The following is a 20245-nucleotide window of genomic DNA, read 5'->3' on the forward strand; positions in this document are numbered from 1 at the left end:
AAAAGAAATCCATCCGACGGGGGACACATCAAAGGAAAAACAAAATTGTTATTTTTATTTATTTCCGAGCATATATTTATATTTATCTACCTTTTAAACCTTCTCTGGACTTCCACAAATAATTCAAGACCAAAATTAGCCAAACCGGTCCAGCCGTTATCGAGTTTTAGCGAGACTAACGAACAGCAATTCATTTTTATATATATAGATAGATCGAATTACCGCAAACAGTGCGACGTGGCCCGTTAGTTTAGAAAACAAGCAGTCGGCTTCCGAACCGGTTACATACAGTCTGAGTCATGTTGCATAACCGAAGAACGATTTACTTTCACCGTCCGACGGTCGGTAAGTCACTGACCGGACGGTACTATCCCTTACAAAAAGGGGGTTACCACTATCAAGTATCTACGTTGGTTGATACCTTGTTCCTGGATTGGAGAGCATCTATTCATTCCGGTCGATGGACTAATTTAGTTAGATTATAATATAAAAGCTCCTTATTCGCGCTTCGTTCGCGTTTTAACTATTCGCATATTAGAAAGATGCGACCCAATTCCTATATTCGCGGATCTAATCGGTACGTCGATACATACACATTGATAAAAACGATTCCAATATGTAGGCACAAAAAAGAGTATCCTTTGTAAGCGCGTCGTCAAATGGACTAACTAAAATATTAAAATAGACCTTATTAAAATTATGCTTAAAGCTATAATCCCGTTTATGGTAAATTACCAGTATATAACCATGGTTTATTTATTCGCCGTATATGTCGGCGTTAAGCCAGGATTTACACACATAACTTCTTTTACAATGAAAATACAATACAATTCTATAAAACTTTAACATTACTTGTTTACAACAAAAAGCCACGCCTGAGTTATTCAGTGGTTTTTACACAATTAGCCATTTTGTGTTGGTTATAGCAACTACAACTTCTTTTATACAAACAAATGTAATTACTGCGAAACAATTCACAAAACATAGCTTAATATTCAAAATACATATTTTAGTGATTTTACATGACTCACATTTAATTTATTTTACATGAATTACTTTTAAGTAATATTAACTAACATTGTTATTATCCAGCCTAATAATAGATGGCGCCAACAACATCATTGCAAAACAATTACAATACTTAATTAAATTATTAGTACTGTTAATTATAATATAAATTATTATTAATATTTATGCTTTATTCATATTTAATCATTTATACAGTCATTTGTGTTTTTAAACAATAATATAAACATTAAACATATTCTGAACATTTTCACATCAAAACAGTGTCTGCTAATTATTAAATATGGTAGAATAACAGTTTTGTTGCTAATAATAAATAAATGTTAATATAGAATAAACTAATCTATATATTATTATGTTAATTATTGCCAACAGTGGCGTTTGCGCCCATACGGCCATACTGATTCCAGCGCGTCCCTTGCGCTGTTTTAGCATTTCACATAACAGTAAACAAGTCATATCCCCTACTGGGATCTACCCAATACACAAGGCACCATTCACCCTTACGAGATCTAGCTAACACACAAGAGGATCACCCAACGGGATTTACCAAACACACAAAGCATCACTCATACAGGTCTAGTTAACTCGCAAGCCATCACCCTTACAGTATCTAGCCAACTTACCAGGCATCACCCTTACGGGATCTAGCCAACACACTCGGCATCACCCATTCGGGATCTAGCCAACTCACAAGGCATCACACATTTGGGATCTAGCCAACCCACAAGGCATCACCCTCTCGGGATCTAGCCAACCCAAAAGGCATCACCCATTCGGGATCTAGCCAACTCATAAGGCATCACCCATTCGGGATCTAGCCAACTCACAAGGCATCACCCATTTGGGATCTAGCCAACCCACAAGGCATCACCCTCTCGGGATCTAGCCAACCCAAAAGGCATCACCCATTCGGGATCTAGCCAACTCATAAGGCATCACCCATTCGGGATCTAGCCAACTCATAAGGCATCACCCATTCGGGATCTAGCCAACTCATAAGGCATCACCCATACGGGATCTAGCCAACTCATAAGGCATCACCCATACGGGATCTAGCCAACTCATAAGGCATCACCCATACGGGATCTAGCCAACAAGACCAGGTTTAAGGATTCGCATGGTGGCCCGCCAGCGTTTTAGGAAGGATAATTGGATAGGAAAATATTAGATACCATAGCATAGTAGTAGATACCATAACAAATTATAAATCATTTTACAGCAGAACAAATCTCTTTGCCCATACGGTCAATCAGAATCCTCTGACATTAAGAGGATAGATTTACCTATATCAAACCGTTACCATTACCAAACCTTTACCTTTACCAAAACACATTAGATGACAGAGACCGCTCGTCCATCCATTTTTTACCAGCTGATTCAACTTCCCCTAATTCATCATTCAGCGGACCATTTTCAATTTGCTTTATTTTAATGACTGGTAGGGAACATCATCCTTCTAATGCCTCTGCATTTTTGTTTTATTGTTGTGCTGCAGATTTTAATCAACTGTAATTCTTAAAGCTGCCTGTCAGATCTTATTAATTGATATTTTACAAACATGTGACATTTATGACCCATCAATAGTTCAGCATGCCTGTTGACCATGCTCGCTCTCTTTGCAATAATGTGGTACTGAATTTCATATTGTTCACAAGTTTTTGAAACTCCTGAATTATCTTTTATCTTGGTGAATTTTTAAAAGTGACAGGTTTCCAAAAATGGAACTAAGATTTTAAAAACAGAAATCACATAGAGATCTGTGCCATCCTTTTTCTTGACTAATAATAAAGCAGCACCCCCACTAGAAACCTAGGGTGCAGAGAGTTAATCACTCATCCAAAAATAAATAATTATGAAAGGAAAAGTAATAATATGGAGCTGCTGAACAGGGATGAGCTGTCTCTTATTATGGCATATTATTAAAAGTTTATTTTTATTTTTATTGTAATATGCTTGAACTCCTCACAATAAACAGGAGACATACAGTATGTACAGCGTTGTACTATCCTATCCAAATTAATTATTTCAAATCCAACTTTTATCTGCCTGATCACCATCTATGAGACATGATTTGCAAAAGTTACATGATGATTGAATAATGACTCCAAACTTGAGCATTCACTGGATAGAAACTTATAAAAATAGATAAGTTCTCCTCAAAGAGTGCAACACTGAGAAGTTATTTTTAAAAGATTAAAACCTATTAGGATGTCAGCAAGACTGTCAGTATTACCATATGATTATGATTACCATATGAAATTCTATAATAGTTCTAGTATTTTTCTCCATTAAAAGTCACAATGCTTTGTTTTGAAATCAGTTGACTCCTTATGCTCAAAAACTTTACATGAAGTTGTTTAGCTTACTAAACTAGATCTGCAATGATTTAAGTCTTAATTGTGGTGATACGTTTGTCATCTTGACGGCGGTAACAAGTTTTCTCGAAATGACGCAAGTGACGCAGTAACCACATTTAAAACCTTAGTGTTACTAAAAGTGCCACGAAAACTGAAGGAATCATTATGTGATTGTGATAAAACTGAGTTATGTTTAGATTATTAACATTATATTTACAGTATATTTTCAATTTGACGCTTTCGGAACGTTTTTAGAATCGATATTATTTAGGAAGCGAAATACATACCACAGCGTATTTCTCAATAACTTGGATCGAATAAATTTAAGATAAATACCTGAAATCAGTATTTTTACCATCTCAGCGTCAGTAGCTTTTCCAAAACATCCACGGTCTAGAACTCATTTTAAATATCCACAACTTTACTGAATGCATGGATCAGTTCGTCCCTCACTTGCTCCAATGCGGTTCAATACAAAGACCAGATATCGGCTTATGTCTTGCTTGCTCTTTTGAACTCGATGTTCATGCGATGAAACAATTAGCTTCATGATAGTTTCGTCCACATTTCCGCATCGGTCTTGATGTCACGCCCTCATCGGAGTTGAACGGCGGCAAATAAAAGTTATAATGCCACTACAAGGGTACAGCATTTGCAGCTATCATCACTTTTCGCCTTTTTAATACAGGTTGAGAGACCCATCACTTGTTCAACAGTGGGCTACTTCATTCGGAGGCTTACGATTAATTTTGGGGCTGTGATCCCACTTCTGATGTCGGCGTTAAGCCAGGATTTACACACATAACTTCTTTTACAATGAAAATACAATACAATTCTATAAAACTTTAACATTACTTGTTTACAACAAAAAGCCACGCCTGAGTTATTCAGTGGTTTTTACACAATTAGCCATTTTGTGTTGGTTATAGCAACTACAACTTCTTTTATACAAACAAATGTAATTACTGCGAAACAATTCACAAAACATAGCTTAATATTCAAAATACATATTTTAGTGATTTTACATGACTCACATTTAATTTATTTTACATGAATTACTTTTAAGTAATATTAACTAACATTGTTATTATCCAGCCTAATAATAGATGGCGCCAACAACATCATTGCAAAACAATTACAATACTTAATTAAATTATTAGTACTGTTAATTATAATATAAATTATTATTAATATTTATGCTTTATTCATATTTAATCATTTATACAGTCATTTGTGTTTTTAAACAATAATATAAACATTAAACATATTCTGAACATTTTCACATCAAAACAGTGTCTGCTAATTATTAAATATGGTAGAATAACAGTTTTGTTGCTAATAATAAATAAATGTTAATATAGAATAAACTAATCTATATATTATTATGTTAATTATTGCCAACAGTGGCGTTTGCGCCCATATATACATACATATATTTACGGAGCATATACAACGCGAATAAAGTTTTTTAGTCTAATTGAATTTAGACTCGACCCTACTTTAACATTTAAGTGCTTATTTCGCAGGTACTACTATGGATCCTGTTACTCGCAATAGCCGTCCAAACACAAAAAGTCGTGGAAAGCAATGAAGATCACGATCTTTACTTTCAAAACGTAACAACTCTGTATCCGGTCATAAATAAAACTGAACTTTATAACAAAAGCAACGAAAGCGCTCTTCAATTAAACAGATCGAACAAACTAGGTGCAGTGTCGTGGAAAATAGACGCTTCTTACGCCGAATCAAATTTAAATGATAAAGATAACACAACTAACTCGACAAATTTAAGCGATATCAAAAATAACAAAATTAATTTAAAAGAAATTAAATATCATATTGCACAAAATAATAATGCAGATTCAAAAGAAGAAACATTTCCAAAACATTATATTGGTAATCCACTAAATTTAATAAATGCTAAAGATGATAAAGGAAGTGTCAAAGAGTTCAGGCCGAGTCAACCTCTGGGTACCTTTTTTGATGATGATGAATTTGTAACGGCCCCATATAATGGTTATAGCTCCATTGGAAATAAACCTGATCCAGTATTCGTAAGGTATTTTTGTTATTTGCACTCAAATTAATTTATTTCAGTGATATGAGATTTATGTTTAAAAAAAATTAACCAAAGTCTTAAATGAACTATTTAAGTTTTAAAAATTCTCTTAATAGCCTGAGGTCTGACTTCCCATGCAGTAACTGATCACAATTTAAAGCTGAAGATATGAGGAGCTATGTGAATTGAGTAAAGCATTTGGTTTGTATGTTATTATGACATTTAATAGCCCCACATTTGTGGCCTCAATAGCTAATCTAATAAAGTACAATTATAACATCCAAATGTGAACTGCATTGCAAATTTTTACGCAAAAAAAACCTTAAAAAAGTTTAAGCGACACAAAAATACATGAACACCAGTAACAATTTTACTTGTTGCTAGCTTTGATTAAAGCTTATAGCGCAGTAATACTTCAATTAATATTTGTTATCTTTATGATTTTAATTTTAAATGAATTCAAATATCTATCTAACTTCTATCTTTCAGCCCACAGACGTCCACTGCTGGACATACACTTCCTCCAAATCTCGCTACAAGGATCAGTCCTGCAGTGCTTGCTTGAATCCAGCGAATCTCAATTATTCAAATACATTTAATTCAATATAATTATCATAACATGTTTGTGTGAAATTTCAGTTCTCCGCTGGACTCCACAGGCCACATTATAAAACATTCAGAAAGTCCAGAATACCAAGCTTTTCCTTACAAATTCGAAAGTCCAATATACGAAACAACGAAAGACACGTGGCACCCTGATCACTTCGAAGCTAAACCAACAGCTGTTATACCATTTAAGGTTCCAGCTGGTGGATTGTATAAATTGACTGATCCTTTCCAAGATCCAGTGATCAGCAACGAAGACTTCGGATTAACAGTTAATGGAGATCATAAAGAAGAATACCACGTTATTAAAAGGTGACTAAGGGCTTATTTTAATTGCAAGGTTAATATTTCTACTCGATAACTGCGAAGAGACAAAGCAAATTTATGTCCCAAATTTAATAACGCCGTCCGATTTCTGTCACAAATACTCTAGAAGTCCGTTATTATGAAAACACATCCGTTAAGACAGGACAGGAGTTAGGTAGGAGTTAAATCAGGACCGTTTAGAGCATTTGGGCTTTTAAAATTATATTTCAAACTGCTGCATTTCATTAAAGGTAATTTCCAATACCCATCATCATCATCACCATCATCAGTCTGTATCTCTCGACTACTGGATGTAGGCCTCTCCCATAGTCCGCCACAATGAATAATAATAGGTACCCGATTAACTGTAATTTTTCTGAACGAATTTCAGAGCGAATCCCTGGAAAAATCTGCTTCATTTGGTCAAAGCGTTCATCCCAGTTGGTCTGATCATCGCAGCACTCACCCCTAACGTCATCACCATAGAAAATTCAGGAACAAACAATCAGTAAGTTTCCTAAGATATTTTGGAACGAAGTTCCATTTGTGGCGTCTATAGAGAGGTCATTAATGGCGCTTCATGGTTATTTTTCATACTTCAAACAATTATTATAAAACTTAGTTATATTCTAAGGACTAATTAGACTAGATTAGAAGTAGACTAACTAAGTTTTATTTCAGCGTAATCTATATATTAATATGTTAAGTAAAAAGTCTGTACCCCTTTTTACGAAAATTGCGCGGACGGAGGAGTATGAAATTTGCCACACTTAAGAGAATATAATGGAGGAGTGCACAATGTTAATATTTTTTAAATTAAGCATAAAAAACACTTTAAATCAATAAAAAAACATTACACCCACTATCATCTATTTGACACAGCACGCATTTAAACTTATTTTATACTTTGTTTATTGTCAAACTTTTATTATATAAAGTCTGTGGTCAAATTGACAATAGATTAATATGTATTGTTTGTCCTTAATATTATTTGTCTACAGTGTATGTAGTCTTGGCGAAATCTGTGAATAAAGAAGTATAAGTCTTTGAAAATAGAACCATAGTAATGTTCAAATTTATAATTTAAATTAATTATAGTCGAATTTCGACTACTGCAGGCTCTCTAATATATTAAGTGTATAATCTATGACTGCAGGACCACTAGTAAAATTTAAAGCTTTTTTTTTATTATAATATTTTTTTTTTGATTTCGAATATGTCAATCAAACTGGCAGGTGTATAATTAAATGCGATTTGAAATGCATGTCGGTCAGTAGTATGCTTACGGTTTAAATGTAAGTCGGTGAGTGGGTGCAAAAATAATTCCAAATCCCGATGCACTTTAGATGTTCGTCACACAGCGGTAATTTCTAACTTCAAAGACGTGAATTTGTAAGATAGAAATATACTTACATATATTTTGCCGTCAGAATGGCCAGTTGATAAGTTGTTAGATTTTTTTTAGTAAATAAATTCTATAATCCTTGTGAGAGTGCCTTGTGAGTCCGCACGGAATGAGGCGATTTGAAGACTGGGCCAACCGTACTGTAAAAACTGTGACTTAGAACTCTTAACTCATTATTAGTACGTAGTAATAGTAATAATAATTACGTAGTAATAATAATAATTTTGTTACGTAGTCTATCTATATATAAATATATAAAAATGAATTGCTGTTCGTTAGTCTCGCTAAAACTCGAGAACGGCTGGACCGATTTGGCTAATTTTGATCTTGAATTATTTGTGGAAGTCCAGGGAAGGTTTAAAATGTAGATAAATATGAAAATGCTCGTTATCGGATTTATTTGACGTTATCTTTAAAGTGCTTGGAACGTAGAAATAATATAATGACAATAAAAAAAAGCGATATTAAACCGTAAAGTAGATATTTATACTTATGTTTGATGGGTTTATATCACTTGACACAGTAAATCGAAAGGGTGATGTAATCACAATAAAAGTATGATGATTGTAATTATTGTTTTATATGTACTAGAGGTCCCGCAGTAGTCGAAATTCGACTATAATTAATTGGAATTGTAAGTTTGTACACTATTATGATTATATTTTATACTTCAATAATCACAAATTTCGCCAAGACTACACTATAGAAAATATTAACAAAGACAAACCATATTCTATTCTCAATTTGACAACAGACGTCAAGAACAAAAGTTTGACAATAAATAGTATGCATGCGTGTGTGCGTCAAATACACGGTATGTAGTGTGTGTAATGTTTTCTTTATTGATTTACCGTATCTCTTATGCATTATTTTAAAAAAATATTGGCATTGTGCACTTCTTCTCTATATTCTCTATAAGTGTAGAAAATTTCATACTCCTCCGTGCGCGCAATTTTCGTAAAAAAGGGATACAAAGTTTTTGCTTCACGTATTAATATATAGATTATATGAGGACGTATGAATGTTTGTTTTATGCAAACCGATCGATATTTACAACGTAATTGCTAACCGGGTTTTGTTGTTTTCTATCTTCACGTACAAAAACCGTTTGTTTGTATATAACAAATACGTTATGCACCAAACGGAACATATCATAGACGTTTATATAAAAGGAAGTAGTAGTGTGTGACGTTACATTTATTTCCGTTTTTGTTACGAGCTCCTTTGCGTGTCCGTAACGTGTCCGTGTTTGAGTTTCTTTTTTATTTTATGTACTAGCTGACCCGGCAGACTTCGTAGTGCCTCAATCGATAAATAAAATACCTAAACTTTTGTATAAAATAAACTTAAAACAAACAAAACGAATCCGTCCGACGGGGGACGCATCAAAGGAAAAACAAAATTGTTATTTTATTATTATTTTTCCGATCATTTTCATATTTATCTACCTTTTAAACCTTTTCTGGACTTCCACAAATAGTTCAAGACCAAAATTAGTCAAATCGGTTCAGCCGTTCTCGAGTTTTAGCGAGTCTAACGAACAGGCAATTCATTTTTATATGTATAGATTGTTCAGTTAGGCCTCATAGATAGGCAACGACCTGGTCACTCCTTGACAGGGTCATCAACCTTGGCGTTGCTGGTGTCTATCAGCGATGGTGACCACTATCCACCACCTTTACACCACCATATTTCACCACCTGTCTTCTAAGCAAATAAAAAGTGAAAATATCTACAGCTGTAATTATAAATTGCTTCCAGAAATCCAAACATCTACAGGCGTTCAGAAGCTGGGCTTCCAGATGTAGCTCCGATAAGCGAGCGATGTCGCAGAAGACTCTTATGCGAACTTCGTTCAGACATCAACTACGTGAGGTGAACTATCTATTATAATTTAACTAATTTTAATTTCTAATTTTTCTAATGTAATACGTACATAACAAATTGATTGGCCAACGATCTATTGTGGTTCGCGGGGATCCGCTGGACGCAGGCAGCGCAGGACAATTACAGTTTCCGAAGCGAAGCGAGGGCGGGTCGCTAGTTCACGAATAAATTAATGAATTTGATAAATATCTGTTTTGTAGCGACTCGAATAATTTTCGCGGAATTGGAAAACAATGTTACAAAATCCACTGCGAGGACGCTCATACCGTACAGAAGATGCTAAACTGGCTCTTCAGCTACTACAGACCAGCGAATGGATAAAGCAGAACGGACTACACTTGATGACACGGTTACTGTTTGATGTTTTATTGTTTTATTTATATAAGTTTTTGGAACGAAGTTCCTTATGGGACGATGCGGAGGGGTACCCTAACCGAGAAAAAACGTCCGTAACGTAAGATTTTTATTATTTATGTATAGTATTTGTATGATGGCTATACAGTGTCTAATGTATAGTCTACGTGATGACGGTTATTTTTATTATTCATATAAATAGCTGTTTCTTGAATAAAATAAAGTTGATAACTTTGTAAAGTACTTTTTTTTTATCAATAAAAAAATCATAATAAAAAATGTATACCTACCCGAATAATTATTTATTTATCGAATATAACTTAAAGTTAATATTTTTATAATAAACACCCAAAAATCACACATTTTTTCGTTTTTTAACCGATGTCAAAAAAGGAGGATGTTCTCAATTCGACTGTATGTTTTTTTTTATGTTTGTTACCTCATAACTTTTGACTGGGTGAATCGATTTTGATGATTCTTTTTTTATTAGAAAGCTGACGGTTCCCGTGTGGACCCATTTCAATTTAGTCCAGTTCTGAAAATGGTATCAGTATATAAGTACACGCGCGACAAATAGATGAATAACCCAATACCTCAATTTCACGCCAACCGATTTCGATGATTTCTCTTTTTAGTGTAGTGTATATTGTTTTGGAATATCTTTTTTTTTCTATTTGAAATCGGTTTTTGTTAAAGCATGTCTATTTACAATTAATGTAACAATAAACTCTCATCCAATGGCGATCGATATACTACCATTATCACTGATATCTCAAGATTTACTTTCGTTTTCTGTATTGCATGTTTTCCCTTTTTTTTGTATTTTAATTGTTATTTAGAAGAAACCGTGGGGGGAAACGATATTTGGTTTAAGTGAAATTTAGTCCATTAGTCATTTACGGGTGGTAGGACCTCTTGTGAGTCCGCACAGGTAGGTACCACCACCCTGCCTATTTCTGCCGTGAAGCAGTAATGCGTTTCGGTTTGAAGGGTGGGGCAGCCGTTGTAACTGTACTGAGACCTTCGAACTTATATCTCAAGGTGGGTGGCGCATTTACGTTGTAGATGTCTATGGGCTCCAGTAACCACTTAACACCAGGTGTGAGCTCGTCCAACCATCTAAGCAATAAAAAAATAAAAATAAATATTTAGGTTAATACGCGAAATTTATCAATGTAATTAAAAGTTCGTTTTATTTGGTATTATCGTCAACAATTCGATGCTTTTAATCCAACTTCAATTATGCTTACACCATTCACATAGTTGAAGAAGCTTTTTTTTCAGGATATTTTTTCCAAAATTTTAAAATCTAAATAGCTCTCCTGGAAAGTTTCAAAAATAATCAAACCAAAGATCCTTTTACCCCTCGAAACTATTTCTATTCCCAAATATTTTCATGAAAGCTCGACAATAGCTAACTGAACAAACAAAAACAAAATCTGTTGACAGATGAGATTATATTCGTCCGTGAGACCACGAAAATTGTACAGTATCCGAAACCTCGGAAATAATAATAATGACAATAAAAAAAAAAAGCGAGATTACCTAAACCGTAAAAGTAATTTTAATAATTTGCTAAGTCGTCGTGGCCTAACGGATAAGACGTCCGGTGCATTCGTGTTGAAGCGATGCACCGGTGTTCGAATCCCGCAGGCGGGTACCAATTTTTCTAATGAAATACGTACTCGACAAATGTTCACGATTGACTTCCACGGTGAAGGAATAACATCGTGCAATAAAAATCAAACCCGCAAAATTATAATTTGCGTAATCACTGGTGGTAGGACCTCTTTGGAGTCCGCACGGGTAGGTACCACCACCCCGCTTATTTCCGCCGTGAAGCAGTAATGCGTTTCGGTTCGAAGGGTGCGGTAGCCGTTGTAACTATACCTGAGATTTTAGAACTTATATCTCGAGGTGGGTGGCGCATTTACGTTGTAAATGTCTATGGGCTCCAGTAACCACTTAACACCAGGTGGGCTGTGAGCTCGTCCATCCATCTAAGCAATAAAAAAAAATAATAATAATAATAATAATGTTCACAAACTCATTAGAGGAAATGTTACGTAAAAAGGTTTTATGATCTTGGCTTTTTTTATAGATAAGCAATTAATTTGTATTAACATGGATATTCAGGAACGTTTCGATTTTAATTTATGAAAATAAAAACAAATTAAAAAAACATTGTGAATTTTAAAAACCTAATAAAATATTCTTAATGGTGGGTAGATATTCATTTATTTTAATAAAATACGCACAGGAAACACTTTCCAATTAAAAATAAAAATTGTGTAAGTCAACTACCACTATATATAAATATATGTATGTATATAAGAAAGTAGTTTAATTAAAAATAGACGCTCTGCTTCTTTGGATCGTACTACTTGTTTTTTTTTCCTACCTAAGCTGGTAGCCTTGAGAGGCTATTCCAGCGTAACCTTAACTAATAGGTGAGCTCACGGGCCTCAAACCTGATGACGTTGCTAACACGAACCCTAGCAAGAGGCGTGCTTCGCAGAATCTACCACCGGATTGAAAACGCGACCCACTGAGAAGATCCGGCGAGAAACTCAGTGGGCTGTGTCTGAGGGTTAATTTACTCGTCGAGCCCTTCGTCGCAAGCGACGGGTTCGACGAGAACGGTGACCGGTGCTTGAGGTACCTAAAAGCACCGTTAGTGGATCGGGAGGATCCGAGATGACGTGTTTGGGGCGACGTCGACTGCTTTCCATTCTTTCCGCAGGATCGGGAATGTAGTTACCGGCGGCCACGATGAGAGGGTTCTCGTGTCGTGCCGCTTCATCGAAGTGGAGCTACTTGTTACGTATATTCCAGTTTAAAGGATGATACTGAAATAAATTTTTTACAAAGTCATCATGTTTCTCTTCCTACGTTGTGTTTCTAAGCAACTTCTTGTAGAGCTGCATTCTGAGATCATCAAAATGATAAACAAAAAAACAAAACTTTCATTAAAACGAGTATTCTGTTATCTTGTTTTCTATAGATTTCTGCTCACTTTGACGTATGACGAAGTTTTTTTTTTATAGATGGGTGGACGAGCTCTTGGTCCACCTGGTGTTTAGTGGTTACCGGAGCCAATAGACATATACAACGTAAGTGCGCCACCTACCTGGAGATATCAGTTCTAAGGTCTCAGTATAGTTACAACGGCTGCCCCACCCTTCAACCGAAACGCATTACTGCTTTACGGCAGAAATAGGCAGAGTTGTGGTACTTACCTGTGCGAACTCACAAGAGGTCCTACCATCAGTAATTACGCAAATTATAATTTTGCGTGTTTGATTTTTATTACACGATGTTATTCCTTCACCGTGGAAGTCAATCGTGAACATTTGTTAAGTACGTATTTCATTAGAAAAATTATTGGTACCCGCCTTTTTACATACTCGATCCTGTAGACCGAATGGTAAACAGTCGACGTCGCCCAAAACACGTCATTACGGATTCTCCCGATCCATTAACGGATCTTTTAGTTACCACAAGCACCTGTCACCGTCCTCGTCGAACCCGTCGCTTGCGACGAAGGGCTCGACGAGCGAATTAACCTATAGAAACAGCCCACTGAGTTTCTCGCCGGATTTTCTCAATGGGTCGCGTTTCCGATCCGGTGGTAGATTCTGCGAAGCACTGCTCTTGTTAGGGCCAGTGTTACCAACACTCCGGTTTGAGCCCCGTGAGCTCACGTACACGTTAGGGCGAAGCTGATATAGCCTTTCAAGGCTATCAGCATAGGTAGGAAGAAAAAGAAAGGAAAAAAAAAGCGGCATTCGAACACCGATGCATCGTTACATACGAATGCACCGGACGTCTTATCCTTGAGGCCACGACTTCTTCCTCGTAGAATAATATGGGTATCGACCGTTATTTTCCGATCTAATCCTTTAGACTAGATCGCATTGCAGTAATACTCTTTAATGTTTGATATTGTCCAATTTAAGCAACTTCAAAAATAAAAAACTTTCACAATTATAATATTAGTATTAATAAATTCACTTCGATTCATCGCGTTTTTTTTCCAAAACGTTCATTATTAACCTTTCACTATAATTTTGACCGAAAACTTTACTTGTTCGAGACAATGGGCTTACTGCCTTAGTTCATATAACTTACCAACGGATTACTGTGCTTCATCATCATCATCATCAGCCTATATCTCCCCAGTGCTGGATGTAGGCCTCTCCCATAGTCCGGCACAATGAACGATCCTCCACCTTTCGCATCCAATCTTTTCCAGCATATCGCCGCAAGTCATCGGTCCAACGGGCAGGGGGACGCCCAACGCTGCGCTTACCGGTACGCGGTCTCCAGTCCAGAACACGTCTGCTCCATCGGCCATCGGTTCTGCGACACGTATGTCCGGCCCATTGCCACTGCAGCTTGCTAATCTTTAGGGCTATGTCGGTTACTTTGGCTCTTTGACGGATTTCATCATTTCCGACTCGATCCATCAAAGAAACTTCGAGCATACACCTTTTCATAGCACGCTGAGCGACTTTGAGCTTACGGACCAAACCTACGGTCAATGTCCACGTTTCAGCGCCATATGTCATGATCAGCAGCACACAAGCGTCGAAAACTTTTGTCTTTACTAAACTAAGATTTTGTCTTGATTACTGTGCTTGCAAATACGATATTCGTCGTGGTGAATGAACACTAAGATGTTTTGCCCAATTACAATTGTAAATGTAAAGGTCAGCTTCAGTTTGATCGGTGGGAACGACCATGAATCTTTGAAGATTTGAACGTAGAGAGTCTCAAAATTGGTAGGCATCATTCTCGTATAACGATGACCACATAACACCAGACAATCCTTGATCTCTATTTCTCTAATGAAAAACTTTTCAGGCTAATCAATTAAATGAAAGAATATATACCAGATGAAAAATTATAAGTGTCTTCAGTGTCATATAAGGAAACTATCACTCTGAGCAATAAGCTAGCGATGTTTGCAAAGAAAATACAGTTGTATTATTATTAGTAAAATACAATTTAACGTTCTCTAATTGCATACTGAAAACGCAACAGTTAACTATTAATATTGTAAGTAGTTCAAGAAATTCATTTTATTGATTTAATTAATGATTAAATAAAATGCAATGAGTATTTAAATTTTTGCAAATTCATGCTTAAAATAATGCGTTTTTCTGTAATTGAAAGATGTTTTAACAATGGAATTATTGTTCTACAGATATATTCTATTCTTTTTTTTTCTATTCGCGGGTAGACTGAGGGCCTATTGCTGCTACGCTATGTTTGGTAGTTGGAGCTCACGGGGCTCAAGCAGAGAGCGTATTAACACTAGCCCTAGTAAGAGCAGTACTTCGCAGGATCTACCACCGCTATTGCTACTCTCTGAGAAGATCCGGCGAGAAACTCAGTTAATTTTGTCTATGGGTTACTTTGCTCGTCGAACTCTTCATTTTAATCGATGTGTTCGACGACGAAGGTTCGGTACTTGAAGAGCCTAAAAGCGAGAGCTGGTCTGGGGGTTCCGATAAGACATGTTACGTGCAACGGGGTTTTGAGTTGCCCCGTCGGATACATATCCGATTCGACCAAATTTATTTTAAATAAATTACCAAATATACCAATAAATTTAATAAATTACCGAAGCAAATTACCAAAACCTTCATAAATAAAGTTTTTGGTAATTTACTAAAAAATAATTAGGCAAAATGTGCGTAGGTGTGTGTCCTTAAAAATATTGTACGAAATTATTTATTTATACTACTTTATTTTTTGAGTACCTTAGTCACTGCTTTGTGACATACTATAATACATATAAAGAAATTCGTTTGATAAGTTCATTATAAAAACTTTCGAAAATGAAGTGTTTAGTCGCAATTATCATTATACTTTAGCTGTATTTGCAAATCAGCATTACACGGTGCCAGTGAAAGTTTACTATTCCGGAATGACAGACACATTGTTTGTATAACTTTTCATTGTTTGCTAGCATAGCTACCCGTCCACTTCGCTGGGCATTTAAAATTAACATTATTATTTCTCACCCCCATAAAGATTCTCATCGTTAACGCCGCAACTGGTGTAAGAAGTCCAACGCTCATTTAAATATTAGCCTACGAGGGCGGCACTGAAAATTTCGGGAATTAACGAAGTGACACAACATTACTATTTAAAAATGTATTTATTGCTTTTCGAAGTATTCTCCGCGAAATTTGACACATTTTTCCATACGATGGAACCAATCATTGAAGCAACCATTCCATTCGGAAGTTGGGGTCTCCAAAATGGCCGTTTTGTAGGCGTCCACAGCTTCTTCAGGTGATGAAAATCTCTGTCCACGCAATTTATTCTTTATTTTAGGGAAAGTGTAGAAATCATTAGGGCTTAGGTCGGGGCTGTACGGCGGATGGTCTAATAATTCTATGTTTTCTTGCTCTAAAAACTCTTTTGTTCTGTGCGCGGTGTGAGAACTCGCATTGTCGTGATGGAGGATGATGCGGCGGTTGCAGTTCTCTTTACGGAGTTCAGAAACGACCTGTGGCAAACAAATGCTAGCATACCATTCTGCATTAACCGTTCTTTGTCCCTCAAGAGGAATAGTCGTAACATGGCCGGTTTTGGAGACAAACGTGGCCACCATTTTTTTTGCAACACTCCGTGAACGAACAATTTTTGTTGGCTTTAACTCATTTTCGAACACCCAAACTCGTGACTGGTTTTTTGTTTCGGGTTCGTACGCATATATCCAGGATTCGTCACCTGATACAATGTTGTATACAGCATTTGAGGATCCTGCGTGGAATCTTTCGAGAGTTCTGACGCACCAAGTAACGCGAGCCGCTTTTTGCTCTTCACAAAGCGAATGCGGTATCCATCGGGAAAACAACTTTTTTACACCTAATTGTTCATGCAAGATTATTTGTATTTGACTCATGCCAATGTCTAGAGTTGCCTGAATTTCGCGGTATGTCACATGTCGATCTTCCTCAATCAGCTTACGCACAGCATCAACGTTTTCTTGGGTGACTGCAGTTTTTGGACGACCTTGACGGGGATCATCACTGAGCTTGACACGTCCACGTTGAAACTCAGCAAACCAGCGATAAATTGTGGTTTTGGATGGGGCTTCATCACCAAATGCAGAAATCATCCGGTCAACACACTGTTTTTGTGTTAAACCACTTCGAAAGTCATAATAAATCATCGCTCTTGAATTTTCTCGAGTCAATTCCATTTTCTCAACGACTAAACAAGTTTGACAAAACCTCGTGACAAGACCGAGAATCTTTTTTTAAATAAATAATTGGTATTCGATTTTTAAAACCAAGGAGTTTTCAATTGAAAAGATTTTAATATGACAGGAACAGTGGAAATATTCCATTCCCGATACTTTTAGTGCAGCCTAGTATCCATTAAGTACATGTATTTTCTACATGGATACCAAGTTTTAAGTCAATTGGATACATAACCACTGTAGATTTATATATTAGTATAGACTAGCGACCCGCCCTCGTTTCGCTTCGGAAACATTAAATTTTATTATTCACTAGCTGAGTCCCGCGATGTCACCCGCGGTATTTGTCGTAACGCGGGCGACACCGCGGGGCGAAGCTAGACTAAAAAAAAAGTAGCCTAAGTTACTCCCTATCAGTGAAAGGCTCGTCAAAATCGGTCATACATCGGTGTACATACACCGAAATATATTCATATGCATGTAGTAAAAAGCGGTTATTTCAATATTACAAACAGACGCTCCAATTTTATTTATATGTATAGATGTTTTAGGGTTCTACATAGTTCTAGGTAGTTAAATATTTAACAAACTAATTGAGACCTTAAAAAATTACAGCCAACAAGAAATATAAATGCTTCGAATTATTATTTTTGACTTCGGGGGGAATTATTGTTTCATCGTGCAAAAATTGTATAGCAGCTAATGACTTCAAACTTACAATAATAATTCATTGATGATGATCAATTAAGATCTTTACCAAACTTAGCCAATTACGAATTAGAAGCCAGACCACGATCACCTTGCGACGGAGATGAAGATAGGACTGTGGTATACGCATGGAATATCACAACAAGAGGGCGTCTTAAGCTTATGTATATTTATTGGCTCCAGTAACCACTGAAAGGATCATTAACCCGTCTCTTCACTTCAGTACTTTTTTTATGATTGAAGGATTAGTGGTGGCCCAGAGACCTTTCCTGTTTCACCAGGACAGGTGGGCGAGCAAAGGCTCAGCCAGGAGGGGTGGGATTTGCTAACAGCTGCCCGAGCGCCCCCTAACCTAACAACTCAAGAGCAGCTGCTTCGCAAATGATTCTACTAACTGATCGAATTCGCGATCCGCTAAGAAGGTCCGGCGAGAAACTCAGCGGGCTGATGGATGGGTTAGGTTGCACGACGAACTCTTTGCTGATATCGACGAATACGGTTGCCGGGGTCCCTAAGCCTGCTTCTAGCGTTAGAGATGAAGGCGTCTATGCAAGAGTTACGTCAATACTAAAGAATAAACAAATACAAGCAAACAAACTTTACGGTTACAGCAGTATTCTTCATAACACGAAGTTGTATTCGGATGATTTATAAGTACTTTGTAACTATACTTGAGACTTTAGAACTTATATCTCAAGGTGGGTGGCCCATTTACGCTGTAGATGTCTATGGGCTGCAGTAACCACTTAACACCAGGCGGGCTGTAAGCTCATCCACCCATTTAAGCAATAAATAAATAAAAACATGTATAATATAACCAGATGCCCAGACGAACAAATACTGAACACACAGTCATATCCATCCTATTACCAGTCAGACCAACCGGTTAGTTATCTGATTGAGTTATCGTCTCTACGAAGAAACAGAAAACGAAGTTGTTTTGTCAGTTTCAGTTCACCTAATCTTCCATTTAAAACAATAAAAACAGCGGTAACTTTCAAGTTTGCCTGTTCTATGAGTAATTATGTCAGCTAGTCGACGACCAGCGGCGGTCGGGCCCAGTTTTCACTGCTAATTGCTGTGCGTTGCGTCAGATGTCCGCTTCGAATTTAGGCGTGCTGAAGCCACGTGTGTTGTGCTTTTTTATTACATTAAAAACGGACAGACTTAAGTTTCACCTAGTTTCAAGCGGCTATTCATTACATCACATACTTTCATCGTATTACGACCTAACAAGGACAAGAATTTAATATGTTTTTTTTTATTACTAATATGGGTGGCCGAGCTCACGGCCGACCTGATGTTAAGTGGTTACCGGAGCCCATAGACGTCTAAAATATAAATGCCGTCACCCACCTTGAGACATGAGTTGTAAGGTCTCACTTTTAACAGTACAACGGCTGCCCCGCCCTTCAAACCGAAACGCATTACTGCTCCACGACAGAAATAGGCAAGGTGATGGTACCTCTACGGACTTACAAGACGTCCTACCACCATGTCTTAGGCAATGGTTATCCAAATGAAAATGTTTACAAGCCCTTAATTTAAAACCTCATGCGAGTATTGTTTAGGGATCAAAAGCAGAAGGCAAGGGATTGACACCAAAGTCTCATAGTTTCGGAATCTCAGAAAACTAACCCAGACCTATTAAAATAGGATACCGAAATTTATGGCTTTTAAGTGAAACATTGTAGGTACGCTGTACCATCCATAAGACCGGTATGCACGAATGTTTAATTGCGGAAATAGGTACCGTGGAATGGTTACCAATACAGACTAACCTACCGGGCGGTACTGTAAGTAAGTGTATTGAAAGTATGCCCGGTATGAAAAGCCAGATGGTTCGATGCTTGCAAAATCTGATGCAGTTGTAATACAATAATATTTTTAATTGAAACACTAAGTTTGGAGCTTTGTATTGACTGCCGAATATATGAACTAATCAAAACATCACACCGACCTCTACTTCCAAAAAGACGTTTAGCTCCGTAGAAACTAAACAATTTATAGACTGATAACTATGTATTTTTACTTTATTATGTAATGCCAAAATGGAATGCGGTTTTAAGGTAAGTTAGCCAATTCATAAGTAGGTACGAGCAAAAACTCTCTTCCATTGACGGTAAATGACATAACGATAAGTAAAAGTAAAATTTGCCGTATTAAGAATATTAATGATCGATTGATTCGGAAGGAGGTCAACAAACAGCCTTCGATCGGATGTTGACACACGACGTAATTATGGAAAACAGCTACGAGATCCTTTTCACGCCCACCACCGCACCGGGTGCTAGAGTGCTCTCGGCGTATGA

The 20245-nt window shown here is 36.7% G+C and overlaps 1 protein-coding gene and 1 long non-coding RNA gene across 2 annotated transcripts; one reads left to right on the forward strand and one right to left on the reverse strand.

The window, feature by feature from the left end:
• Positions 1 to 830: 830 nt before the first annotated feature.
• On the reverse strand, positions 831 to 4797 carry LOC149501035 (uncharacterized). The gene is made up of 2 exons (XR_016324595.1): positions 3812 to 4797; positions 831 to 3722 (listed from the first exon to the last, which is right to left on the reverse strand). It is a non-coding gene; the product is annotated as an uncharacterized LOC149501035 (long non-coding RNA).
• A 115-nt stretch (positions 4798 to 4912) lies between these two features.
• LOC114250154 (uncharacterized) lies at positions 4913 to 10243 on the forward strand (the record flags this gene model as incomplete). Its single annotated transcript, XM_028183907.2, has 5 exons — positions 4913 to 5445; positions 6085 to 6363; positions 6749 to 6865; positions 9524 to 9637; positions 9850 to 10243. Coding segments are annotated over 5 exons (1164 nt in total), but the record flags the coding sequence as incomplete, so codon positions are not given.
• Between the last annotated feature and the right edge of the window lie 10002 nt (positions 10244 to 20245).

This window comes from Bombyx mandarina, chromosome 18, assembly GCF_030267445.1.
Source record: "Bombyx mandarina strain Sakado chromosome 18, ASM3026744v2".
NCBI lineage: Eukaryota > Metazoa > Arthropoda > Insecta > Lepidoptera > Bombycidae > Bombyx > Bombyx mandarina.